This window comes from Vespa crabro, chromosome 18 (assembly GCF_910589235.1).
Source record: "Vespa crabro chromosome 18, iyVesCrab1.2, whole genome shotgun sequence".
NCBI lineage: Eukaryota > Metazoa > Arthropoda > Insecta > Hymenoptera > Vespidae > Vespa > Vespa crabro.
This window is the reverse complement of record NC_060972.1, coordinates 277,113-303,773: the sequence shown is the minus strand read 5'-3', so window position 1 is coordinate 303,773 and position 26,661 is coordinate 277,113. Positions and strand designations below refer to the sequence as shown.

The following is a 26,661-nucleotide window of genomic DNA, read 5'->3' as shown; positions in this document are numbered from 1 at the left end:
TGCATATTTATGCACACTCATACTTATTTACACATCACACATTATACGTACGTATACATGCATAACTATGTACATACACATATTTTTATATAACTAGTTGTGAATTTAGCTCAATTTACATAAGTATTTATTTAAAAAAGAAAAAGTAGAAGTGAATACAAAATATGAAACTAATAAAAAATAAGCATGGAAATAAAAAAGAAAAAATAAAAAAATTATTTCCTCCCCGGCGGGGAATCGAACCCCGGTCTCCCGCGTGACAGGCGGGGATACTAACCACTATACTACCGAGGATGTTTATATCTTTGTAGAAACATTTATAGTATATAAACACATTAAATATAATAACTATTATACTATTTTTTTTGGTTATATAGTAAATATAAAATAATATATAATAATATTTTTTTTTCACAATGTTATTTCGTGAACATAGGAGTGACAATTCTGATCCTGTTTTATTTGCTTAGTTATAAGAAAGAATAGATAACCCGGAAATTCAAAAAAGGGTATATAAGTGAAGTATGTAACTATATTTTTGTACTATAATTCGATTTTAAAGGAATTCGATTTTAGAAAATTATACTTTAAGAAAAATTTGAAATTACAATTTTTTGTAAAATATCTCAATAACAATGAAAGATACATAACAATAGTTTAAACAAAAGTTATATTGTTTTATTGTATCTGCTAAATGGCGTAAAGAAAATGTTTGAAAAGTTCATGATTTGTGAGCGATCCTTCCTTTCCAGCATCATTTCTTAACAAAATTTATTTTAGTATACATTGTTTAGTATACGTTTATATTTAGTAATATGTTTAGTATACATCTTTTCATAGCTTATATTTATAAGTCAACGATTTATGAATATAATTTTTTTTTTTTTTCATTTAAATAAACTAATTATTTTGAAATATGACGTCCATATTAGCTGTTTTCTTTAATAAACTGGTTTCAAGAAGCAATTTTTGAATAATTCGCGTTTATTTTATTCATTTATATGAAAATTATTAATATTAAATTTCACTATGACAGTGTAACAGTTTTTATTAATAAATAATTAATAAAAATTAAAATAATTAAATAATTAAATAAAAATATTATAATAATTTATAAATAAATGAATACATAAGAATTTTCATTCTTATTTTGTATATTTTTACATATTGAAGTGTTTGGTAAATAGCTAACAAGAAAAATAGTGGAAATCACGATTTGTAATTGGTACAATAATAGTATTCCTCATAGAAATGTTTGAAACAAAGATACTCAACAGACCACGCTCATCACGTAAATGCTAACGCGCCAATATTATACTACATATTAATAGAGCCCATTCATTCTTAAAGTAGGATTTTGAAACTTGTTGAAATGCGTTTTAAACAAAGTATATCGAAAAAGATTTTTGAATTTCAGCGAAGAAAGTTAGCTATGAGTTAATGATTACTCTTATTAATTAATAGTCTAATTGATTACTCTTATTAATGATTACTCTTATTATTTAATAGTCTAATTGTAATTTAATTTCATTGCGTAAATGCAGTTTGATATCTTCGTCCGCACCAAATTTTTTGCGCGCATATAAAGTTTGAATGCCCGTTATTTTTTTTGAATGACTGAAAATGTTACTTTTTTGTTTTCTGAAATCAACTAATTTAACTGATTTTTACAGTATTCCGACCACGAATTGAGTAGTAGCATGCTTTTACAGTCAGTATTAGATAGATATATTTAGCTAAACCAAGTTTTAAAATGTTTTAAATCTTGCGTGATACAATTCTATGCACGTTTTTAATTTCCAAATCCATCATTTACTTAATTTAAATTCAGGTAGGTATTCTACCAGGTTTTTTATCTTTAAACTTATGTAACTGCTGCACGGATTTAATCTACCGACAATTTCTCTGTACAACGATAAGCGAAGGATTTTTTTTCCACTTTTTCAGAATTCCACTTTCTTGTCATAATTTAAATTGACTTTTCTATCTACATCAAAATATTATAATAATTTATAAATAAATGAATACATTTTACTTTGTTCTATCAACAATACACTTTTCAGAGTCAAAAATATCTTCTTCTTCTTCTGTAGATATGATGTAATTTACAATTTGAGCGTTATGTGATTTTTATGAATCAGTAAATTCAAGCACATAATCATGTTCAATTGATGGTATGAAATTGATGATGTGAAATACATATTTTAAAAATTAGTTATTAGATCACAAATTTCATAATTTCTATCGATTTTACTGGTGTCTACATTATATTCGCAATTTGAAAAGTAGGGGATAACATGTTTATTATATTAGCGACATTAATCGAAATGACTTTAAAGTAATTGATTTTATCTAATAGAATGACATCATGTACACTTGACTGCTGTAAATGCAACTGACAATAAGCTACATCCAAAGAAACATGTAGAACAAGTGTAGAAAGTATTCGTACACTGATCAATTTGAATTAATACTTCGTGAAATTGTGATTTATAAACTAATTTTTTATAAACAATGATATATATTATATTTTCGTAAATCTCTAGAGTAGATATAATAAAAAAAAAATTAATTGTTTGTACAATTTACAAAATTAGAAAGAAAAAAACAAGAAATATGAAAGTAATAAGTATTCATGTAGTTCTTATTTCGAGGTGTTTACAAGAGAGTTTATAATATGAACACATTACGTTATTACTTCCTATTTATAATTGATCTCGACAATCTGTTTCAAACTGTTATTAACATTAGCAGAGTTCAAAACTTTGCATTCTTAAAAATTATTACTGTAAAATGTATTATTACTATAAAAATAAATTATTATTGTAAAAATGGGACGGAAACATACGGAATACGTGTGGAATAGAAGAAAGAAAAATTATTATTAATTTATACAACCAGTGTAAAAATTTATTAGAAATTTCGCAGATTATAAGTAGATTACGATCTACTATACAAAATATAATTGATAGATACGGATTAAAAAAGAGACTGCAAAATAATTGGAGAAGTGGACGTCTGCAGAAAATCAATTAGTATACTGAACGAGTTGTTATTAGAATGATAAAACAAAATCCAAAAATAAATGCAATAAAAATAGTTGAATATTTTAAAAATAATTTAGATATTGATGTATCTGTTAGCATTGTGCGTAATTATATGAAGTCAAGGATATCACGGTTAAGTGGCCCGTAAAAGGTATTTTGTAAATAAAGCGAATAGAAAAAAGATTGATATTAAAACTCTTCAATAATAAGTAATAATAATACATAGTTTGAAGATTGACCTAGTTTTGTAACATATATACGTAACTGGAATGTAAATTTTTATGCCATGTGCATAGTGTGGCGAATATCTTTCTTTCAAACGTTTCTATGAGGAATATCATTATTGTACCAATTACAAATCGTGATTTTCACTATTTTTATCATTTACTACTTACACAACTTTTGAATAAGGAAAAATATACTAAAGGAAAACTACTTATATATTCATTTTATTAATAAAAACTATTACACTGATATAATTAAATTAAATATTAATCATTTTCATGTAAATAAACATAAAATAAATATAAATTATTTATTATAAATTAAACCATTACCACTGCTAAAATATATTTCAAACTTGATAATAATTGGTTTATTTAATTGAGAAAAGAATTTTAACACATAACTCGTTGCCAATTATGGAAAGAGGATACCGGAAAAGAGTATTCCATCATATATATTAAAATAAATTTTTTCTCAATTACATCAATGATAGTGACATTGAAAAACGGATGTTCATCAAAAACAATCTTCATGCTGCAATAAAGGTAAAAAAGGAATGTTTTGGATACGTATAAAAAAGAATGGACCGTCCATTGCGCGTATACAAAAAATGCTAAAAAGAACTTGCTGTAAAGGGAAACTAATCAGAAACATGGCAGACAAATTAACTTTGCATCAATGTCTAGCGATTCACCGGCATTGTGATTCAGTGGAAAATATGAAGAAAGTGATATGGGCAACCTATTGCTATTACAGCTTAATAGACGAGAAACCGTAAAATCAGAATTGTTCTCCTGCTGCAATTCATGATTTATGGTATGGTTATCAGTATACTAAGACAAACAACAAGCTTGCCTCATTTAAACACGATTATAAACCATTGTCTCCAGGTATTTTCTGTTTTTATTTCTATTGTATACGCACGTCGACCAGTCGCTGACGACCAAATCAACGGAAGACAAATAAACTAAACGATCAATGCGGTCAATAAACCGCTTAGCTTTCAGCACTGATCATCGAATTTTCGCAAGACAAAATTTGCTGACAATCAATCACAAGAAATTCGATCAATAAATTATTTACCTCGCGAACTAGAATAAACTATTTCGCAAGACAAAAATATCGACAAATTAATCAGCTAAGAAACTCCATCAAGACCATAAAGAACAAACTGACAGAAATATGAAAGAAAGGAAAATCGTGACCAATGAGATTTAATTATTAATTAAAGAGATCTCTCCTTCTGGGTCCTTTGGACTTCCAGCAGATATAAAAATGCTCTTGTATGGAAACTAGGATGGATCGGTTATGATTGGATTATCATGAATCTAACGTACTTTTATCATTTTCGTTTTTTTTTATTGTTATAATCGTTGATTTCGCGTTGCTTTCACATTGTACTATTGATTCGTGTTTTTGGAAATTGTTGCCATCTTAGTAAATGAAATTTTCTATTGCCTATGTTTCGAGAACAATTTTTTATCTGAACTGTACAACGAAAAATACATACTGTTTTTGTAAGAGTAGAAATCTTTCGAACCTCCTACCTTCCTCATCCCTGGTTGAATCGCGTAGAAGCTGTAACTCAAAAGAGGATCTTAGTTAAGAGTGAATTTTAACTTGTCGCGTCTCGAAATTATCCCACCATATAAAATCATCTTTCTATTCGATTATTTCCTCTTTTATTGTTAAAGTCCGTGACTCGACTGGTCAGAACATAAAGCTGGCAAGCACATACGACAAATGTTACTCGTTACATTCTTCGTCTCATCTGCAGACAGAAATAAAGAATAATACGGATTCACTTTACGTTTAGCCAAGTTTTTCTTTCTATTCGTCTTAGAATTTTGACGTCTTGGTAAAAATTTTGAGATTACTAAAGGCTTCAGAATTCAAAACGTATTATTCGAAGAGTCATAACACACCTTTTTTTTATTAAATCGTTTAACCACTCGACGCCAGCGTTCCTGAAAGACGAAACTGAGATATGCAGAATTAAATCCTTCCTTTAGTAGAATACATTAAATCATCTAATACTAACAGTAACCAGATATTTTGTGTGGTAAGATACGTGTTACAACGATAATGTCTGTGGAATAATCTAAGGATAGGATAAGCACGTGTCTGTTTTCTTTCATAGGGCGGGGCAAGGGAAAGAGTGGGCATGGAAAATTCGAACTAAAAACGTGAATTGTATATCAGAAGAAGAAACCCTATCAACTCAGATAAGTATGTTTGAGAATTTTTCTGGATGAACGTTTTCACCGCCGTCAGCATTGTATGTAGAAGCAGAGCATCAAATAAAATCCGACATCCTGATAACTGAATAATCCCATTTCAGTCATTAAGAGTTGATGTAAATCTTAACATCAGTCCGGCTAGTCAGTCTTAAACGAGCAATTTTAGCAATTATTTTTCTCTCTCAAACAACTTAGAGTGAATTATGGGAGTATGACAATGGATATTAGAAATGAAATAAAATTTGTAAAGACATACCAGCGTAAAATTTAGATTGCTTTAATTCATCTATCGTAAGTAAAATCGAGAATATATTTTGTTATTATATTACACAAATTGTCTTGTTTTCAACTTCGGGGCACATTATCGACACGAGTCTCAATAAATCCATTTCCTCTCATTTTTCCCTCGAATCCTTTGATTCGTGACACGAATTCCTTCATTCTATCTTTGAATCGCTCATCAATACTCGTAGACTTGTAGGCATAAATAATCAAAATTTTCACAAATTTGTATTCTATTAATTTAAGAGCCGCCCACGATAAATGTTGAAGCAACGTGACCAAAATAGACCGTTTTAACCCTCGTGCCTTTCAAAATAAATAGATTTTAGAAAGTCTCTGACCCTGCACGTGACAAATTCATATTTTACAAAATAAAATATTGATGTATAATAATCATGCTCATGTGTTTAAAAGTGTTACAAGCTAATGATATTACTTTCCTCATCTCACTATGATTATTTGTAAGTAAACGAAAAATGAAGTGGATTCGTTATATTTATTATATAAATAAATATTACAGAATAATAAACAATTGATTAACAATTTTGATCCTTATAAGTCTGTATAAAAATATTGTGTTTTTTATTCTAGTTTATCGTTAAATGAAAAGAATAGAAAATAATGAAAATGTAATTGAGAATTATACAATGAGGCTATTGAAATTTAAGAACTGTAGAAGCTTAAGGTAAATTTTGTTGTGTCAATATATTATATTAGGTATTCAGAGATCATATACATATTATGTCTTTTTCTTTTCTATTTTTATTTACGAGTTTTTTTTATTTATTTTGTATCGATTTAGACTAATTATGCTCTATATCATCTTTATATACACATGTAAAGAATATAAAGATTTATATAAGACCTAAAAAAAAGTAATTTAAAAAAATTAAAATCACTTTTGAAAACAAAAAAAATAATTACATGAAAAGTATACTTGTATACATTATATACAAGTATACTTGTATATTTTTCATTCGACGAAATTTCATTTTTCATCTGCTTTTTTAATTCTTCGTATCTTACAGTGAAAGATGGTGAATGTACTGTATCAAAAAGACGTAACTCACATTACAAACGCACTGGATATATATATATATATAACCGGTAGCTACTTCTGGAAATTGTAGGGTGACATCAAGCGGTAATTCTTAAAAGTTCGAGGCATACTCGATTGATAGAATACGATAATAACAAGTTATTACATAAAAAATCTGATTATAAAAAGAACGAAATTTTAAAAAACTGTCAAAAATAAAAGTATTTTGTTAATTTTATAATTTAATTCATCGAGAAAAGCGCTTACTTCACTAATAGAAATTCGCGGTTGAAACTTTAATCTATTGCTGTTGGCACTTGACATTGATATTAGAATTATAATGGAAACGTCACTTCTTCGAGACTTGATGTATAAATTTGTAATACGATGGAATGAAAATATGTATTTACAAAATACATTTTCTTTTACATATTTTTATTTTTATTTACATATTAAATAATATATAATAAGATAGAAAAAAAATGTAAAACAGACTAAATTAAAAAATTATAATAGAATATAAAAGTAATTAATAAGAATAATTGTATTGTAAAATTTATTAAATACATTATCATAGATATATATTAATAACACTTTCACTTTGAAAAGTATATCTTATAATTATATTAATATGTTCTTATATAACAAATTTTATATATGTATTTTTTATAATACCTCAAAAATATATAATAATTTTTTAGATTTTAGACAAAAAATACTACGATGTCGACTTTCTAATTAATGGTTATGTTTTTATATTGATACAATGTGTGGTATATTTTGTTGTATTTCTCAACATTCAAAAGAAAGTGTCAAACATTTTGATGAGGTAAAGATCTTTATTTTTTAAATAACAATTAGTTTTTACTTCTTTTATTGTTTTATCAGTGTATATTACTATGTCAGTATATCAACAATTTCTCCTGTTTTTTCTTAATATCAATACTTTTTTTTTTATATTAATATTTTTCTATATTATTTTTATTTTTTAGTGGGATGGATGCAAAAACCTTATAACTTCTAGAGGTCCAGATAAGTTAGTTAAACACTTTACAACGTTAACTGATACATGGTGTGGACATTTCGCAGCAAGTATATTGTGGATGCAAGGTTTGAAGTTAGTAGAGCAACCGCTAATTGATTCAAATGGTAATATTCTTCTGTGGAACGGAGATGTTTTTTCTGGATCTTTGGTAAATGTTTTAGTAATTCTTTATTTCTCAATAAAGTTGTACTAATATTAATTAAAACGTTACATAAAATTATAGGCAAAAGATGATACATGTGATAGTATTACTATTTTAAATGCGTTCAGTACATCTCCTAATATTACAAACATACTTCAGTATATCCAAGGACCATATAGTTTCATATATTTTCAAAAATCTAGCAAATTATTATATTTTGGAAGAGATATTATTGGAAGACACAGTTTACTTCTACAGTTAAATAATGAAAAAAACGTGTTAACTATAACATCTGTTGGTGCTAAATGTTTTAAAAATATAATGGAAGTTCCTGCAATTGGTATATTTGCAATAAATTTATCTGATATGAACATAAATCTTACTTGTTATCCATGGAAAGAACCAGATTTTATATTTGGAAATACCATTGAAGAATTGAGAAATGCTTTAAATGTAAATATTAATATCAAAGAGACAATAGCAGAACAAAATCTGTCTAACAAGATAGTAATGCATTTACATTCAACTATTGAAGATTTAGATTATTTAGTAAATAATCCTTATGTAGAAGACTTTAATAAAATGATAGAGCATTTATTGAAAAATGAAATTGTCTTTGGAAGAGTAGAATATTTATCTAAACTTTTACATAAAGCAGTTAAAGTTCGAATAAAAAAAAAACCGAATTTCTGCAAGAATTGTATCGTACTTGTATTGAAAGGAGAAAATATTATTTGCGATCATGCAAAAATTGGTATATTATTTTCTGGTGGACTTGATTCAGCTATTTTGACATTAATTGCTCATAAATATGTACCACAAAATGAACCTATTGATCTAATAAATGTTGCATTTGAGAAAACTGTTAATACAACTCAAAAAAATAAACACATTAAAAATACAAATTTACATATCTCAAAAATATATGATGTTCCAGATAGAAAAACAGGGAGACAAACTTTCTCTGAAATATTACAAATTTGTCCGGATAGAAAATGGAATCTTGTTGAGGTATGATATAAAATTTATTATCATTTAAATAAAAATGAGAAATATATATTACCAATACTATTATTATTTCAGGTAGATGTAACACAAGCAGAATTACAAAAATATCGATCTTCTCGTATCAATGATTTACTTTATCCCCTCTGTACTATCTTAGATGAAAGTTTAGGTTGTGCTATGTGGTTTGCAAGTCGAGCAAAAGGTATAATTACAAAAACGGATATAGAGTATGAGTCTCCATGTCGTGTACTCCTCCTAGGTATAGGTGCAGATGAATTATTTGGTGGATACATGAGACATAGAAAAATATTGAAACATAAAGGCTGGAATGCTTTAAAACAAGAGTTGGATATTGAATTAGCCAAAATTTCTCAAAGAAATTTAGGAAGAGATGATAGAATAGTTTCTGATCATGGTAGGCAATCCAGATTACCATATCTTGATGAAAATGTAGTACAATATGTTCAACAATTGCAACCATGGGAAAGGTATTAAAACCAAAAAAGAAGTATTAGTCAATTTTTTTTAGTAGCTTATTTTTTAAATATTTGTTTTGTTTTCTACAGATGTTATCCAACAGAAAAAATGCCATCTGGTTTAGGAGACAAATTACTCTTACGTTTATTAGCACGTAACCTAGGTCTTCAAAATACTGCTACTTTTCCTAAAAGAGCTTTTCAATTTGGATCTCGAATAGCTAATAGTAAAGAAAATGCTAAAGATATTTCTAAACGATTGTAAAATGGACATAAGATAATTAAGTTAAAACGAATATATTTTTATAACATCATGAAATAAATTAGATAAATAAATATAAAGCTATTATAAAGACTATATCTTTTATTACAAAAAATTTTGTATATTTACTAATTGTCATTAATGCATTGATTGGGTAGTAATCTTGTATAAATCATTACATTTATCTGGTATTTCTCATAACTTTTCGTAGATCAATGATACAGAAGAATTCATTGTTATACTTTTTATATTAGACCTTATTTTTATTAGATAATAAAATTTTAATCTCTTAAATGTTATAAAAAAATATCTTAGTCATATAAATAAATGTTAAGCCAATGTTATAAATAAAGTTCACAAAATTATTTACAGTAACAAATCAATGAGTAAGAAAGTAACAATTTTTAATCACCCGGCACGTCATCACAATTAGTCAAAGTGGAATGAATACAATGTAATTCGTTACCCATTAGTGGAAAGAATCGATTCTGACGGTCACAATTGTTTCGTGAATAGAAAAGGGATCTTCGAAAATTAGAGTGACTCATTAGGTATCATGCTTCGTTTATATTTTTTATGTGTGTTACTATGTTAATATATTTTTTCATACTCGATCTGTTCCTTCTGAGAGATAAACTATACAACTATCTGTTCAAGTCAACTTTACCTCTGATAATTTGAATAGTAATTGTTAATTAATAATAGTGTTATAATTTTATTTTTTAAATACTTTCACTTTACAACATACTTTCAAGTACTTAACAAGAACAAATATTTATTTAACAAAAACAAAAAACTAATATATGTACTTTTTCTGTAATAAAGTATATATAATAGTTATACACAATAACAAGTTTATCTTAACCATTGAAAACCTGAACAATCACTATGTTTCATGTGTTTTATTTATATAAAAAAAAATCAATATCAAGTTATGATACAATAATGACAAAGATATATTTATAGTTCTATATATTTAACCAATTTAATTTGTTAAATGAAAATTTAGTTATCATTCCGAGATTTGAAATTAGTTTCAAATGAAAGATGATATTATGTATTGTACAAATAAAAAACATCAATGTTTTTGGTTAATCATTTTTTTAAAAATACAATTTTAAATTTAAAATCTTAATGTCAAACAGTCAAATCTAATTTTTACAACTTGATAAAAATCGATTTAACGGAAAGTAATATTCTTTGTTCGTAACATATAATTTTGATAAAAATTAATGTTTTTTAGACACAAACACGAAGAATATGTTATGTAATCTTTTTCACAAAAAGTTTTGGCTTATTCTAACTTTACATAAAAATGGAATTATGAACACTTATGTTCAAAATTAACGAACTAAATCAATTTAATCTAAATTTTACAGTACATTTTTGTGAAAAGTGGATATATCTAATATCAAATTAAAAAAAATTCATTGATTATTCAAAACTTAGTATAGATATTTTAATATCAAAATATAATGTAACAGTGCTTGTGCTTAATGCATAAAAATGAGTATTATGCAAAGTTAATAATATAAACAGAGAAAATAGAAGACGTATACAAGGAAAAAGGAATATTCATATAAGAATTGAATATGGGACAGTAACACTTGAAACTTTAAATACTTGAATATTTCTTATATGTATATTGTCAAAGATTAAAAAACAAAGAAAAAAATTAATTTTCGCCTAGACGACATTACAATATCAAAACTTTAAATCAATTTTTTCAATAGATGATTAGTAAGAAATCTTCAATATTTCATAGTTGTACAATACTTAATGTAACATCTCAATCAAAAACGATCTGATCAAAAACTCATTTCATAAGTCTGAAACGCTTTTGTGAGATAAATTATATTAATTAAAATAGTTATTTAACAATTTTTATCTATTAAACTCTAATACTGTAAGTGGCAGATCTTCAGAGTTCATTATATTTTGTTTGTTAATATGCATATTATTTGTTTCATTTAAAATATTGGTTTCTGTTCGATTAATAACAAATTCTGGTAATAAAGAGGATGTTACTTCAGATTGAAATTGATAAGTATTATCTTTCCTATCTTCTGTATTTTTAAAACCTAAATTATGATTGATTGAATTTGTTCCATTATCCACATTCATTATACTTATCCTATTATTATTACTTTTAATTTCAGATTTATCTGATATGGAGTCACTTTCATTTAAAAAAACCGGGATTACTTCGGATTTAACACTATTATTTATATTTTTGCTTTGTTCAAAGTTTTTCAAAAACAATGGTAATTCTTGAGATGATACTTCCAAATGTTCATAGTTAACAGTTGACACAAGAATATTCTGGGCACTTAAATTTATATCTTTTTTATTTGTATTAATTTCTTCAAAATTTGGTGTGTTTTCTGTATTACTTCTCATAGAAGAAGGTTCCATGAAATTCACAGCATCTGAAAAATATATTATCTCTCCAATGTTAAGTCGATATGATGATTCAAGCATTGGTGACGATTTATCATCTTTATCATTATCTAATTTAGTGTTATCATTCATAAGTTTTGCTAAAGTTTCATCTGAAATATCGACAACTGCAGCAGGTCCATACTCTGGTCGCTTTGGTAAATCAACTGCAAATATGACCTTGATATTAATAACAAATTTTATTTTATAATAATTATTTACTTGATATAAATTGACCATTATAAAACCTTTTAAAATTTCATTAGCAACATAATCAGCAGCTCTAAACAATTCTGCTTTCGTAAGAAGATCTAATAAGTTTTGTAATTTAGGCCTTAGTCTACCCATTGTACTCCATTCTTCCAAGAAAATTTTTGCAGCATTCTCTCGATGCTTTTGGGCTACTTGATCAATTATGCTGATAGTAGTAAATTTATTATTTATTTAAGTAATTTAGTAAATGGATAATTTTTCTATATATTGATATAATAACAGTAATTACCTAATATGTTCACTATTAAACCTTGGCGTATTAGTATCATCTCGTGGAATAAATGCCATTAATTTTTTCCACGAGTCAGAAACATTTAGTATTTCTGCAAGTGCATATTTATGTGCTGGATGTAATTTTCGAAGTTCTGTGTTTGAAGTAATGATAAAATTTGCCATTATTTTATACGTAATTCGTGGAATAATCTCACTTTTTTTTTTGTTATATTAAAAATTATATTATTAAATTGATAAAGTACTTCGTTAAATTACTTGGCGAAAAAATAAACAAAACACTTTCTTAAATTACGTATTATTTCCTATTCTACGATCTTTTTTATTTTTTGCTATAACATAACATATGCTTGGATTTGGGCACAACACCAAAATAAGGTTAGCAATAGATATGATTCATGTTTGGATTCATTAACCAAGCTTACATAAATCACTCGTATAATAAGCATTTGAAAAACATAGTCATTAAATTGTTATATTGTCGGTAATTTCTGTTTTATCGACTTGCCTTAGGAAAGACATGATAACTATGAATAAAAATAAACGTGTTTATAACCCCTGTTTTATAGTGGTTTCATTAACAATAAAAAAGGCGTAATTTTTGACCGATTTTAATGAACAAGGTCTCATTTTAAAGACGAAAGTTTCAACTAGGATCCTGTTTGTTCAAATTTTTTAAAAAGCTTCATTTTTTTTAAAACATCATTAAAAAGTAGTATTTTTTCGAGAATAATTTATTCATAAACATAAAGCTTTTTTAAAAATTAAAAAAAATAACGTCTTCGTTTAAAACTTTATTTTTAAAATGAGACATTGTTCATAAAAATTGATTAAGAATTACGTCTGGACTCATTGTTGGCGGAAATGTTTTCGACATATTTTACAATAAAAAGTTTCATATAATGGCATCCCTTGAAATCTGCAGCAAAAGAGAAAAAACTCGTACTCCCACTATTGATTTTCATATATACACTTGAATGGTATGTGTTTTGTTTCTGTGAAATAAATGATTGCTTACTTGTTTGTTAAGTAAATTGATGATGATCTATTTCAAATACAAACAAAAATATGTTTCACGATGCTCATACGGAGAAGCTACGATAACTCGCTCGGATATTTTAATAAGCTTTGGATAGATGATTCTATAACAAAAACAAGGAAATATATGTTCGGCCTTTCGTGTCAATGGGTCTAATTTTCTAAAATATTATTAAATTTTATAAAAATCTATAGTTCTTTATCTTATTTTTTTATTTCTGTACTAGATACAAAAATTTTATAAACAATGTGTAGCACATTGGCAAGCATCTAGATTTACAATTCAAGAATCCTAGATTCTCAAAGCTAAATTATTTCGTCAATTTTTTTTTTTTTTTTTTATTGAATCGATGTAAACAAATATAATCAACTAATTTATTCTTTTTTTCCCTTATTTGATAATTTAATAAGGTATTATTGGATTTTTTATATTTATTGGCACCCCACCAATGGCTGATGTGAATTTCGCGGTGATCTGTGCTAGATAGGATAGCAGCAGTATAATTTTGTCCGGTGACAAACACATATAAAATATATACATTTGTCGATTATTTTTTCAAAAATAATAATAAATATATACTTATATATTATATATTATTTTTATAAAAATAAAAACATTAGTTTATTTCCTCCACACTATCTACGAGGTTTTTCTCCCAATGTTATTTTTTTTATGATTTCCTCTATAATAGTCCATTTTACATTATTACTGTTATTACTATTATTATTATTATTATAGTAATAATATATAATGTAATAATGTAATAATAAGAATAATGATAAAAAAAAAAATAAAAAAATAAAAGAATATACTTATATACATCATGTACACATATGATGACGGTAATTTATAATAACAAAAGGAAAAAGAATATATCATCTCACGTAATGGTTTTTTACGCTAATTTTCAACAAATTGTACCTTGATAATTTCGATATTGATCACCAATCGATAGATACGTCTCATCTATGTTGATTATATTTATATCCGTCTTGTTTTATTTTATATTCAAATAATATAATATATAAACATTCATTAATTATTTTTAATAAAATATTTCATAAAATCTTGTTTTTTTGTTGTAAATTTATATATTAGTTTTATATGTGACAATTACATTTATTATTCTTTATATATTTGTCGCGAAATAAATGCATCATACCAAATATGGATTACTGCGAGAAGCACGTAATCATCAAAAGATATACGTATGAGAGCATGAAACCGATTATGACACATAAGAGGGGTATAATCAAATAAGCTTATACACTGATATAATAGGCGTATGATGAGGTTAGTGTTTCTAGTTGCATTTATAATTCATACTTTATCCATATCTGTCGCTGAAGTCGCACACACTTCGAGCGAAGAATAAGAAATAGCCAAACTAAAAAATATATCCCGTGAAAATATGTCTAGTTTCGACACCTCGTGCAATGTTACATTTTAATAAAATATTTTCTTATATACTATTTTATAAAGTAGGATTTATTCAATTATTGCTATAGTATAATTATCAATTTGTAATATGTATATCAAGAAATAAATTACTAATCTATGGACAAGTGATAAGATCTAACCTATGGACCAATGAGAATTCTCAAAGTAGTTTTTTCTTCTCTTCACGTGGCGTTGTGTCTTTTCAAATGGACCGTTACTAAAAAAGTCATATTAGTTGGTAACGAGATATTATTGAAATTTTTAAGTTCGAGAAGATTATATTATTCTAATAAAATTATTATTTAAAATTTTGTCTTGTTTGATGATTTTTTATCGCTAACGAACTTCATATATTTTGTATGTATCTAAAGATATATAGTTACTGTGGAGTACAGTTTAGTTTGGTATAATTCATGCAGTACAAGATTCAAGCGGGAAAGTTTATGTTGGTTAAAATATAACTGAGATCAAAGGAAGAATGCAAGCTTTTTTAAAAATAGGTAAATTAGGAACAGGAGATACGAAGAAACCTTCTACTTCTCGTACAAAGGAAGAACGAAATGAGTCATTAACACCATGGGTAGAGAAATAGTAAGTAGTTTCTAATACTCTATTATAACCTTGTTATACTTTATTATATCTTATGATAAAAATTGTTATCGTAAGATATTATTTATTAAATGAGATTTGTAATTCATAGTTTCGAATTATAACTTTATATTCTCAACTACTTTTATTTCTAATTCATCTTTATAGTCGACCAAGAACAGTTGAAGATGTCGTCGAGCAAGCAGAAGTCGTTGAAGTCTTAAAACAATGCATGGATGGTGGCGACTTTCCAAATTTGTTGTTTTATGGTCCACCTGGTACTGGTAAAACTAGTACTATTTTAGCAGCATCTAGGCAATTATTTGGTATAATGTATAAAGAAAGAATTCTAGAATTAAATGCTTCCGATGAAAGAGGAATACAAGTAATAAGAGACAAGGTAAAATCGTTTGCCCAACTTACTGCTGGAAGCATGAGAAAGGAGTAAGTACAATCTTCTGCTTATTAGAGAAAAGAGCTTATGTTCTTCTCACATATTTATTGTACATAGTTAGTGCCAATGATGTTCTAGTAAAAGGTCTGAGAGATTAATTGAAGCATTATTTGTACAGTCATTTACAAAGTCATTTAATAAGTAGAATTCATTTAGTTGTTTTCAGGAGTTCAAATTAAGTATCTTTGTAACTCTTATTACCAACTAAACATAAAATTGCTTAAGGGATTATAAGAAATCTTGGAGATATTGTTAACTTTTAATCTCTTATTACAAGCAAACAAAGTATTAATATATTTCAGCATTGTACGTTGCTTCATTATTCTATATGATAACAACATTACGCTGAGGCATTTATAATTTATCTATAATCTTAATGAATATTATTTATATAGATTTTGAAATATGTATAGTTATATAAATTAATATTTTTAGCGGAAAGAAATGTCCTCCATTCAAAATTATTATTTTGGATGAAGCAGATAGTATGACCCATGCAGCGCAAGCAGCTCTTCGTCGTACAATGGAAAAAGAATCTCATAGTACGCGTTTTTGTTTAATTTGTAATTATGTATCAAGAATTATAGAACCTTTGACATCACGTTGTACGAAGTTTAGATTCAAACCACTTGGAGAGGAAAAAATTATTGAACGATTGGAATATATATGCGAGAAAGAAAGCCTAAAAGCTGAAAAGCCAGTTCTTGTAAAAATTGTAGAAGCATCAGGTGGTGATTTAAGACGTGCCATTACCTGTTTACAATCCATTGCGAGATTAAAAGGGAAAGGCATAGAAGTTACAATCAATGATGCACTTGAAATTATTGGTGTAATTATATCCCATTCTTTTTCTAAACTTTAAAGTAATAATATATTTTAAGCAATTTATGATGACCTTTTCCAAAGAAGCCTAATTTATGATAAAATTTCAAATCATCTATATTTTATAAAAGGAGTTTTAAAGAGAGGAACTTTACAATATTCATTGTACTTTTGAAGAGATAAAAGAGCTTTCTTTAAAAGTAAAATTTTTTTAAGTATTTTTATAAAGTATTTTTATATTTTTTAAAAGTAGAATTTAATATAAAACTAAATCGAATAAAAATCCACTTCTAAAAATTATAGCCATTTCAAATAACTTACTTGGTTGTATAAAATGGTACTATTTATATTTTATTATTTACAATCACTATATACAATTTTTTCATAATCTTCATTGTCATCATAAGCCAGGTTTCTTTTGAAAGAATAATAATTATGTTATTTATTATAATGTACGTTCATTTTTTCAGTTTGTACCTGACAATTGGCTTGATAATTTAATGGAAGTCTGCAAATCTAAAGATTATAATAAAGTAGAAGCGTTTATAGAAGATTTCTTACTGGAGGCTTATGCAACTTCGCAGGTATTTCTTTAATTTTTTGCCAAGACTCTTTTTGTTATTTTAATTATTTTGACATTTTTTTAGGTTATAGAGCAACTAAGCGATAGAATAATTTATTCTAATGAATTTTCCGATAAGCAGAAGGCAATGATTGCAGAAAAACTAGGGGTAAATTAAAATTAAAGAATTTTTGAATAATATTACATCTCTTTATTCCTATCTCTCTCCTTCCCCCCTCTTTTTCTTTGCTTCTCTCTCTCTCTCTCTCTGTGTGTGTGTGTGTGTGTGTGTGTGTGTGTGTAAGAGAGAGAGAGAGAATGAGCACAGTACGTTTGCTCAATGTAATACAATATCTTTATTGTGTTTTAGCAATGTAACTACAGGTTATTGGAAGGAGGTAGCGAATATATACAACTTATGGACCTCTGTTACTGTATTATAAAGGCATGCAATTGAACATGAATTTTTTTGTTAAATACGAGTCAAATGTTCTTTGCATCGTTTATATGATGTATATTAGTATATTTATATTAACAATAAAATAAATATTTTTTATATATTTTTAAGATAAGTATTAAACAATATCTAATATTTCTATTATGTGACTAAGACTTTTTTGCATAGTTTTAAGTAATAATACAGGTAAGGATATATAATATTTGAGTATACTAGCAATAGAACATTAGTGTTTTGTTAATTATTAAGAAAGAAAAAAAGAGATTTATAGAATATCAACAATACAAATAATTTACATTTAATAAATATATTGTCTTTATATAATTTGAATGCATTATTAGGAAATTACAAAAATGTTCAAATTTATTGCAGTTAATAAATATATAAATATACAGTCGATAATTGAATTCTTAATCCATGTATGAAGATAGAAAACTGGTTCCATTGAATTTTGATTGACCGATATTTATATGTAAATTAATCCTAGAATTGTCTATAAATGCTTGATTAGTGATGAATGTTAGATCATTTTGATTCATCATAAAAACCGTTGCAATTTATCCTATTGTATAATATTTAAGAAACGTAAATTTTATATTTATTTAATTAAATAAAATTCAATTCACTGCAATATCGTATAATTACTTAAATGAACTTAAGAATATCATTAAACAAAAAAATATATTTCAAAATGCGTTATTATTATTAATAATACTTATTCGAAATTTATTATTTAAGAGGTTTAAAAAAGATATTTTTATTTATTCAATAAACAAAGAAAGGCATTGGGTATTACTTTGGCATTTTGGTATATTTTTTAGTTGTTTAATTTAATCTAAAAAATAGTTTTAACTCAATAGAATAAATATTATATAAATTTATCACCCGTTTTGTTAATTTTTTTCCTACTGTTACTTTTTTTATCTTTTGTAATATTAATCTGACTACACTTTCGCAGTCAACCAATCATTACAATCTGGCGTTCATTGAACGAGGATTAAACTTTTTAACTTTTTAAATTCAAATATCAATTCTATTTTAACTCTTATAATAACTTATAAACTTTCAAGATATCATCAAAAAATACCTTGCGATTTTTAAAATTTATTAACATTAATTAACATATTTTTCTTAAAAATGAAGATATTTTCACGTTTTGTTTCTTTTTTTATTTTATTATGAAATATATAGTAGGTTTTATGTAAAAGAAAAAAATTATTTTAACTACCACCAAATAAAAATTTGTAATGAATAACAGAAGAAGAAACAATTTTTTTTCTTTCTATTTTTGAATAAACATTGTTATATTTTTGCGGAAGTGGAAATAATTATATTTAATGGAATATAGAAGAATATTTTTCTAAGAATTCTTTTATAAGAATAATATATATAATATGTGGAGGTGATAAACGAAAATATGTTTCTCCGTGAACAAAGGAATAAATATTTGTTAAATAAAATATTTGTTAAATTATTTGCTATTTACAGTTTTATCTGTGAACGAAGAAACGACAATTTACGTTTATTATTAACACTACTTAAAATTTATTTATAAAATTTTTCTATAATCTCTCATGCATAGGTCCTATTTCCTAATGCCCGTTTTTCTTCAAAATCTTAACGGCTCGACTTGTAAATAACAAAAGCCAATCGAAGGCGGGACATGAGAAGCGCGGTAAATCTAACTCTCAAAAAAGTATACTTGTAAAGTTTTTCTTTTGTACAAATGAAAGTATTCTCAATGTCTTCAAAATCTTCTATTTTACACTGAACATACTTCCTTGATATTGATTTTTTTTTTGATCTGGCCAAAGATATTAATAACACTCATATGTTTATTATATTGAGGAATAATTTTCGGTTTCTTAATAGTAATTTCTTTTTCAAAATTAGCTAATAAACATATATATTTCTATCTAGTAAACGTATGTTATACTACATCAAATTATTTTATAAAAATAAAGTGTCATTATATATGAAACATATATGAAACCCTATAAACGATGGAATGTTCATTCCTACGATGTATTACAGAGTTTAAGAAATTTGGCCGACTGATTTCGAGTCAAAAGTAAATACTTCTATTCAATAAATAAATTTCAAAGTAATTATATGTGTGTGATTTCCTAATACACAAATAAATGTACCATACAAACAATATAGCATATTAAAGAGCTCTAATAGTTAAATATGAATTAATTCGTAGGGTCAACAGAAACAAAATATTTGAATGGAAAAATATTAAAAATCTAATGAAACATGTCCCTATATTAGTTATATCAGATAATATAGAAGTATTCTTATAATTTCCATAATTCTTAAATTTCTAGATACAATTCTATTTTTATATGATAAATATATGTAAAAGTTTCAGAAAAATATATGTAAAAAAATTCATGTTTAAAAAGATATACTGTATCTTTGGAAAATGGAAGATTGATTTAAAACTTAAAAAATCAGTAGAAATAATACAATAAATCATATGAAAAATTATGTTAAAATTTTATCATTTTTACGCTTTTATTATTTATTTCATAAAGATTGCACATGTTTATAAAAGTGTATTATATAAGATAAATTATCATTTGAAAAGAAAAATAACATGTTACTAATTTCATAAATATAAAGATTAGACAAAATAATATAAGTGCATACGTTTGCATAAGACCAATTATGATTAAAATCGAAAACAATTACACGGAGGTGAATAATGCGAGACAGATGTTGCATTCATTGTAATATGAAAACATTCTTTTTTCTTTGAATTTGAGTCGATCGTATTAAAAACACTATTATTTCCTCCCTCTCTCTCTCAAAAAAATTAATTTAAATTTATTGCTTCCCTGTTAAATATCTCGGACAAGATAACAACGTAGGGTATAATTTTGACATACTTCCTTCTTTTTCTTCCTATATTTGTTAGGTTAGAAGCAAACGTTGCTTAGAAGCGTGGACATTTAGAATTATATTTGAAATAAATGTTTTAATATTAGACAATTGCTTTACGAATTGAAATGAAAATATTTGTGATTCCGGGAAGTGTAGTATTTTATAAATATAGTCGTTCATTTATTGTTTTAAAAAATCAAGACAAATAAAAATGATTAAATGTTATCGATACTATTACGATATGAGTTTAATTATAAAATATATTATAATATTTATGGAGTATATATGTAAATTATATATAATTATTAAGATTTTGTTTTATCAAAAAATTTGAGGAAATCGATTTATTTTGATATTTACTCAAATTTGTAATCGACCAGGTGTAATAGATATTATAGGTTTGGCATTATTTTAACAATTCTATTTTTATTATCATTATTTATTTAAGATATGAAATATTATGTCCTACTTAAAAAAAAATTTATGTTAAAATTATGAAATATTTATGTTTTTTGCAATTAGTTTAGTATGCCCATATATGTACATTAATGCACATATCAATGAGGTCTTTTCCTGCCCATAAAAGGAAATTATTTGGTCTTCATGACATCTTTGCTAATTTTGAGGATAAAGTAAAATATTTTGATTGTTAAAAGCAACTTTTAGTATCAATTAGTAAAAATGAATTTGTATGACATAAATAATAATCTTATATAATATATTTCTAATTTTCAGTTACATAATTTAGCAATCTGTAATGTGGCTAATATTCTCAAAACCTCTTGGTCTAAAATATTTGGATAAGTTGATGACAAAATAGGATGGAGATGTTAGCGTTACCAATAATGGAGCAATTTTGAAGAAAACGGATATAAATGAAGTTTCAAAATTGTCCATTTGTCTTAATCTCTCGGATTGGAGATCATATTAATGGAGTAATTATATTAACTGGTGCTTTGTTGAGAACAAGTTGAACAATTATATAAAGCAATATATACGATAAGAATAGCGGATGGATTTGAAATGTATGACTGATCATTTTAAAACAATTATGTACAAGTTACCAGAAAGCATGGAAAATTTAGAATCGTACATCAAGATTACTATGATGTTACTGAGCTTTAAGATATAATTATTCATTTTGTAACGACTTCTGTCTTGAAAATTTTTAATATTTAAACAACCATAGTCTAAACAATATATCTTTATTTTTAGTATCAATAAGTGCTATAAACAAACGGCAGAAATTGTAATAAATGTTGTATTAACAATTTATGATCATATTACATATGATGTTAATTTTGAATTAATAAGAATATAAGAAAGGTTGGTGGAAAATACTATTTTAGTTTGCAGTGTAGTACTTCAGTCATTCACAGATTACAAAGATAATACTTGTATTGTCTGGATTGCTTTTTTCTAATTAGAGTTGATACCTTGAGCTATTCCCAGGGAAATGGCCTAAGAGAGGATTTAGAAATTTCTGTCTGATGTCATAGGTAATACATATGTGATCTATAAAATATAAATAATCTATTTATAACTTAATGAGTTAATATTACTTTGATTTTAATAATTTTTTTCAGAGGTTAGGGAATATCATACTAGCAATCTTAATTTGCCTTTTTATACTATCAAAATCGAAGACAAAAAATAAGCTACATGTCATTTTGGACGAAAATTATAGAATATTAGGTATACAAATATGAGATAGAAAAATTTATTGAAATGGTAAAATTGCTCAAGGAAACTGATACGACACTTGGCAGTAGGGATTTGATGGTGAAATAAATCATTTTCTTTTGCAAGATTTACCAGCAGTTAGACAGATTGGTGGTCTAGAAATAAAAGTAAGTTTTCATACAAAGTAGTAACGTCTTTTTTGTCTATATGTCTTATTTGTCCAATGATGACAAAGTACACTGGAGGAGGTGTACGAGTTTGGAAAATTGGTCTGGTTTAATTCATGTAATCTTTGTATTGTTTTACAATTTAATATCATATTAATTGGTATTAAAATAAAAAGATTTTTTTGAATTACCTATCTAAAGTGCCTGCTTTTGCGATTTCTCTGATGACTATAAGATTATGAGATCTGAGGGCTCTACCTTATATTTATAATTTAACATAGTGTTGTTAATATGAATATTATACTAAAATATAATTAATTTTTTGTAAATTGCTGTTGGAATGGGTAGTTATATCGTGTCAAGATTCAAAGAATTAATGCTAGAGAAATTTGGATACGCAGGTATTGTTCAAAAATTATCTTATGGCACTACAAAAATTGTTATTAAATAATGTAAGAATTTATGAGGCAATAAAATAGTTAGAACTTTTGATAACATTTTTTCCATAATACTTGTGATCTGATTCATGGAAAGAGAATTTCACATATGTTTTTTATGCATTTTACTGATCAAACTCTTCGAAAAAATATGAGTCTAACAAGGTTTAATATATTTTTGCTTTATTGCTGTGTGTTCATATTACAGCTTAGTATTTAAAATTATATAAAAAAAGATATTAATAACTTAAACACGGTGAGTATGTAAAACTACTTACTTAATTTTCTTTTTTTTTTTTTCATTTATTTAGATTATTGAAGAAATTGAACGTGCAATTCAGGATGCATTGTGCATTGTACATAACGTACTTAATACTAAGGATAAAAAGATTTTGTATGATGGTGGCGCAACAGGAATTTCATATACATTGATATGTGCAGCAGAAGCCAAGATGATCAATACTTCAGAGCAATATACATTCCATGCATTTGTTTAAGCTTTGAAAGCTTTTCAAATGGCATTGGCCGAAAATTCAGGTTTTCCTCTAGTAAATGCTTTTGTTGGCACAAAGGCTCAACGACTAATAGAAAATAATTCTGCTTTAGGAATTGATTATTCATATCGTGATATTGCAGACATGAAAGTGTAAAATGTTATTGAAACATTAACAAGCAAAACTCAAATTTTCTTGGTCATTTAATTAAATATTGAAAATCGATAACGCATACTTACGTTCATAAAATAATTCTACTGATGCTACCTAAAGTATAATATTTTTAACTTTTTCAGTATTATTTTATCGGAAATAATATTAATGATAGTTTAAAATTATTATACGCTAACAATTGTTTATTCATTTGTATAATATTGTGTATTCATATTTTATATTTCTTTTGCAACTACGACATAACAAATTTATATGATAATAATATAATAAGATATATAATAAGATACTTAATATAATAAGATCCTTTCTATTTTATAACTTAAAAATCTCTATTTTTAACAAAACAGTATCGTTTCAATAGATAAATTGGAGATATGAAATAAGAAAATCAATTTCCGCGTTGCATCTACTATGATTATTAATATTATCTATTCTATGGAATTATATAAACATTTGTAATAAATTTCAAATGTATATTATCTTGTTTAACCGTTTGCGTACTAGAGGGTTTTGACAAAACATGATCGAAGAACGCCAAGGAGCGCTTCTTCGATTACGTATCGAAAAAAGCTGAAGAGCACGATAGCGCTTGTTATGTTCAATATGGTAAACAACGGGGCCGCGCTTCTCGTATTTGTTTCTTTTATAACAAGATTCTTTTTGCAACTGGCAAAAGAATTGGATGTAGAGTTATAAAAGTGCGATCATCATTGCTAATAACCGTGTCTTTCTAGAAACTATTAGACGAAATAAAGCAGAAAGTAAGTGTAGTGTTAGCTGAGGTTTATTGAGTAACTTTTATAATTAATTTATTTTATCCCTAAGGAGGTATAATGAGCCAAAAAATTAAAATTACAAGCGTAAACGAAAATCCAAGTTGTCCGAGTGACACCAATGACTCTGATATCATTCCTGTTAGGAAGAGCAAGAAACGTATTTTCAATAGCTCGGAAAGTGATGGCGATTTTTCGATACACAATGATGATTCATGTGCAGAGAACCCGCTAAGAATAGCCAAAGAAAATACCGACAATTCTGAAGCAGAATGCAATTTTCCTAATGAGTACAAATCGATTAAATATTTTGACCTTTTTTTTGATTTAGAATTATTGTCACTAATGGTTACCGAAACTAATAATTAGGCGGAATATTCGAGGTGTTTTCTTGAACCATCAGATTTGTCTAAACTACAGAAATGGACACCAGTTAATGAATTGGAGGTGAAAGCATTCATAGCAATGATTCTAGAAATGGGCATTACAAGAAGACCCAATATACCTTCATATTGGAGCAAAAATTCACGGCAGATACCATGGTTCAAGAAAATGTTTTCAAGAAATAAGTTCCAAGAAATTTTAAAGTATTTTCATTTGGTAGATAGTTCTTTGTGTTTTCCATTTAATCATTCTAATTACGATCTTTGTGTAAAATTTGAATCCCTTGTTAAACACGCTAACAGAGTTTTTAAATTATATTATACACCTCATAAGGAATTATCAATCGACGAATCCTTAGTTGGGACGTTATGTCATTCGAGTATAACTCATTACATGCCATACAAAAAACATCATCGCTGGGGTATAAAATTTTTGATGCTATGCGATGCAGTTTCGAAATATTGTTTAACCTTTTATTGTTATAAAGGCGCAAAATCAAAAAGTAATAGTGACAAAAATACGTTTGGGCTAGAATATAATGCCGTGGTAAATTTATTAAATGAAAGTAATTGTTTAAATAAAGGATATCACGTCTTTGTTGACAACTTTTTTAATAGTATTGAATTAGCAAGATATTTATATTCCAACAATACTTATTTAACCGGAACTATCAGACGAAATAAAATTCCTGATCACTTAAAAACAGTTAATGTAAATGAAGCGAAATATTTCAAAGATAATAATGTGCTCCTTTATGCGTATCGTAAAAAGAAAAGTGTAAAAAAACCAATAATACTATTAATTTCAACTAAATACGAAGATAAAAATGTGACGGTAGAGAAAGACATTCGAGAAAACCTGCCATCATTCATTCTTACAATACTTTCATGGGTGGTGTAGATGAATCAGATAAAATGTTATACACATACCTTGATGAACGTAGAAATGTAAAATATTGGAAAAAGGTTGCTTTCAATATCATGAACCGCATAGTTTTGAATGCTTATATTATTTATACAAAAAAATGGATAATAGAGCAATGACCCGGTTAAATTTCATTTCGCGAATTATTGTTGATATTGGGCGTGAATGGATGAAAGAGAGGAGGGCACGAGTTTTTCAACCTGATTTTTTAAATGAAAATAGGCTACATTTAATAAAGTTGCCACAATGCAACTTACGGAATTGCGTAGTCTGTAGCACTAAAAATAAGAGAAAAAGATCGCATCTGATTTGTGCACAATATGAAAAGGGAGTTCATCCAATCTGTTATCATAAACATCAATGTTTTACATTTTAAAAGTTACTTTCAATAAAATATTATTTGTTCTTCAAATTTATCATATTTTTAATTTATAACTTATTTTTTTACGAAGTACTATAAAATATATATACTGTACATATATATGCAATACATAAAATAAAAAGTTATGAATGAAAAAATATATATAAAATATATATATATATAATATATATATATATATATATATATATATATATATATATAATATATATATATATATATATATATATATATATATATATATATATATATATATATTCTATTAATTTAGAATAGGTAACAACAA

The 26,661-nt window shown here is 26.1% G+C and overlaps 4 protein-coding genes, 1 long non-coding RNA gene and 1 other non-coding gene across 23 annotated transcripts; 4 read left to right on the top strand and 2 right to left on the bottom strand.

Moving 5' to 3' along the window:
* Nucleotides 1-222: 222 nt before the first annotated feature.
* Trnad-guc lies at nt 223-294 on the bottom strand. Its single transcript has one exon. It is a non-coding gene; the product is annotated as a tRNA-Asp (tRNA).
* A 5,319-nt stretch (nt 295-5,613) lies between these two features.
* On the top strand, nt 5,614-9,857 carry LOC124430348 (asparagine synthetase domain-containing protein CG17486). Of its 7 annotated transcripts, XM_046976768.1 has the most exons (7): nt 6,934-7,235; nt 7,535-7,662; nt 7,826-8,026; nt 8,102-9,031; nt 9,104-9,230; nt 9,288-9,516; nt 9,595-9,857. In XM_046976768.1, exons 2-7 carry the CDS (start codon nt 7,600-7,602, stop codon nt 9,767-9,769), a joined length of 1,725 nt encoding a protein of 574 aa, XP_046832724.1. In that variant the 5' UTR covers nt 6,934-7,235; nt 7,535-7,599; the 3' UTR covers nt 9,770-9,857. The 7 variants fall into 7 exon arrangements, with proteins under 7 accessions (XP_046832720.1, XP_046832724.1, XP_046832718.1 ...); XM_046976764.1 differs by lacking the exon at nt 6,934-7,235 and adding an exon at nt 5,614-5,803 and having other exon boundaries at nt 9,104-9,516; XM_046976762.1 differs by having other exon boundaries at nt 6,935-7,202; nt 9,104-9,516.
* A 250-nt stretch (nt 9,858-10,107) lies between these two features.
* Nucleotides 10,108-14,105, bottom strand: LOC124430349 (uncharacterized protein DDB_G0274353). Of its 6 annotated transcripts, XM_046976770.1 has the most exons (5): nt 13,728-14,091; nt 13,551-13,628; nt 12,708-12,843; nt 12,454-12,623; nt 11,387-12,372 (listed from the first exon to the last, which is right to left on the bottom strand). In XM_046976770.1, the coding sequence occupies exons 2-5, from the start codon at nt 13,606-13,608 to the stop codon at nt 11,651-11,653; spliced, it is 1,086 nt and encodes a 361-aa protein (XP_046832726.1). In that variant the 5' UTR covers nt 13,609-13,628; nt 13,728-14,091; the 3' UTR covers nt 11,387-11,650. The 6 variants fall into 6 exon arrangements, with proteins under 6 accessions (XP_046832727.1, XP_046832726.1, XP_046832729.1 ...); XM_046976771.1 differs by lacking the exon at nt 13,551-13,628 and having other exon boundaries at nt 10,108-12,372; nt 13,728-13,986; XM_046976773.1 differs by lacking the exon at nt 13,551-13,628 and having other exon boundaries at nt 12,454-12,606; nt 13,728-14,105.
* A 1,116-nt stretch (nt 14,106-15,221) lies between these two features.
* On the top strand, nt 15,222-18,702 carry LOC124430296 (replication factor C subunit 4). The gene is made up of 6 exons (XM_046976625.1): nt 15,222-15,779; nt 15,945-16,220; nt 16,666-17,059; nt 17,523-17,636; nt 17,700-17,783; nt 17,985-18,702. The coding sequence occupies exons 1-6, from the start codon at nt 15,667-15,669 to the stop codon at nt 18,069-18,071; spliced, it is 1,068 nt and encodes a 355-aa protein (XP_046832581.1). The 5' UTR covers nt 15,222-15,666; the 3' UTR covers nt 18,072-18,702.
* A 1,890-nt stretch (nt 18,703-20,592) lies between these two features.
* LOC124430377 lies at nt 20,593-24,054 on the top strand. 7 transcript variants are annotated; one of them, XR_006943746.1, is made up of 6 exons: nt 21,194-21,358; nt 21,696-21,895; nt 22,176-22,286; nt 22,388-22,459; nt 22,547-22,810; nt 23,559-24,054. It is a non-coding gene; the product is annotated as an uncharacterized LOC124430377 (long non-coding RNA). The 7 variants fall into 7 exon arrangements; XR_006943747.1 differs by having other exon boundaries at nt 21,696-21,985; XR_006943743.1 differs by adding an exon at nt 21,483-21,592 and having other exon boundaries at nt 21,696-22,286.
* Nucleotides 24,055-24,178: 124 nt separating this feature from the next.
* LOC124430298 (piggyBac transposable element-derived protein 4-like) lies at nt 24,179-26,408 on the top strand. The gene is made up of 2 exons (XM_046976634.1): nt 24,179-24,676; nt 24,741-26,408. Exon 2 carries the CDS (start codon nt 25,154-25,156, stop codon nt 25,970-25,972), a length of 819 nt encoding a protein of 272 aa, XP_046832590.1. The 5' UTR covers nt 24,179-24,676; nt 24,741-25,153; the 3' UTR covers nt 25,973-26,408.
* Nucleotides 26,409-26,661: the final 253 nt, after the last annotated feature.

Coding starts and splice junctions, on each gene's coding strand:
- LOC124430348 (XM_046976764.1), top strand. CDS start 7,600: ATGTGTGGTATATTTTGTTGTATTTCTCAACATTCAAAAGAAAGTGTC. Junction 9,032..9,103: donor GAAAATGGAATCTTGTTGAG/GTATGATATAAA, acceptor TTATTATTTCAG/GTAGATGTAACACAAGCAGA. Junction 9,517..9,594: donor CAATTGCAACCATGGGAAAG/GTATTAAAACCA, acceptor TGTTTTCTACAG/ATGTTATCCAACAGAAAAAA.
- LOC124430296 (XM_046976625.1), top strand. CDS start 15,667: ATGCAAGCTTTTTTAAAAATAGGTAAATTAGGAACAGGAGATACGAAG. Junction 16,221..16,665: donor GCTGGAAGCATGAGAAAGGA/GTAAGTACAATC, acceptor TAATATTTTTAG/CGGAAAGAAATGTCCTCCAT. Junction 17,060..17,522: donor ATGCACTTGAAATTATTGGT/GTAATTATATCC, acceptor TCATTTTTTCAG/TTTGTACCTGACAATTGGCT.
- LOC124430349 (XM_046976769.1), bottom strand. CDS start 13,674: ATGAAAATCAATAGTGGGAGTACGAGTTTTTTCTCTTTTGCTGCAGAT. Junction 12,624..12,707: donor TTTAATAGTGAACATATTAG/GTAATTACTGTT, acceptor TACTACTATCAG/CATAATTGATCAAGTAGCCC. Junction 12,373..12,453: donor TGCTAATGAAATTTTAAAAG/GTTTTATAATGG, acceptor TCATATTTGCAG/TTGATTTACCAAAGCGACCA.
- LOC124430298 (XM_046976634.1), top strand. CDS start 25,154: ATGATTCTAGAAATGGGCATTACAAGAAGACCCAATATACCTTCATAT.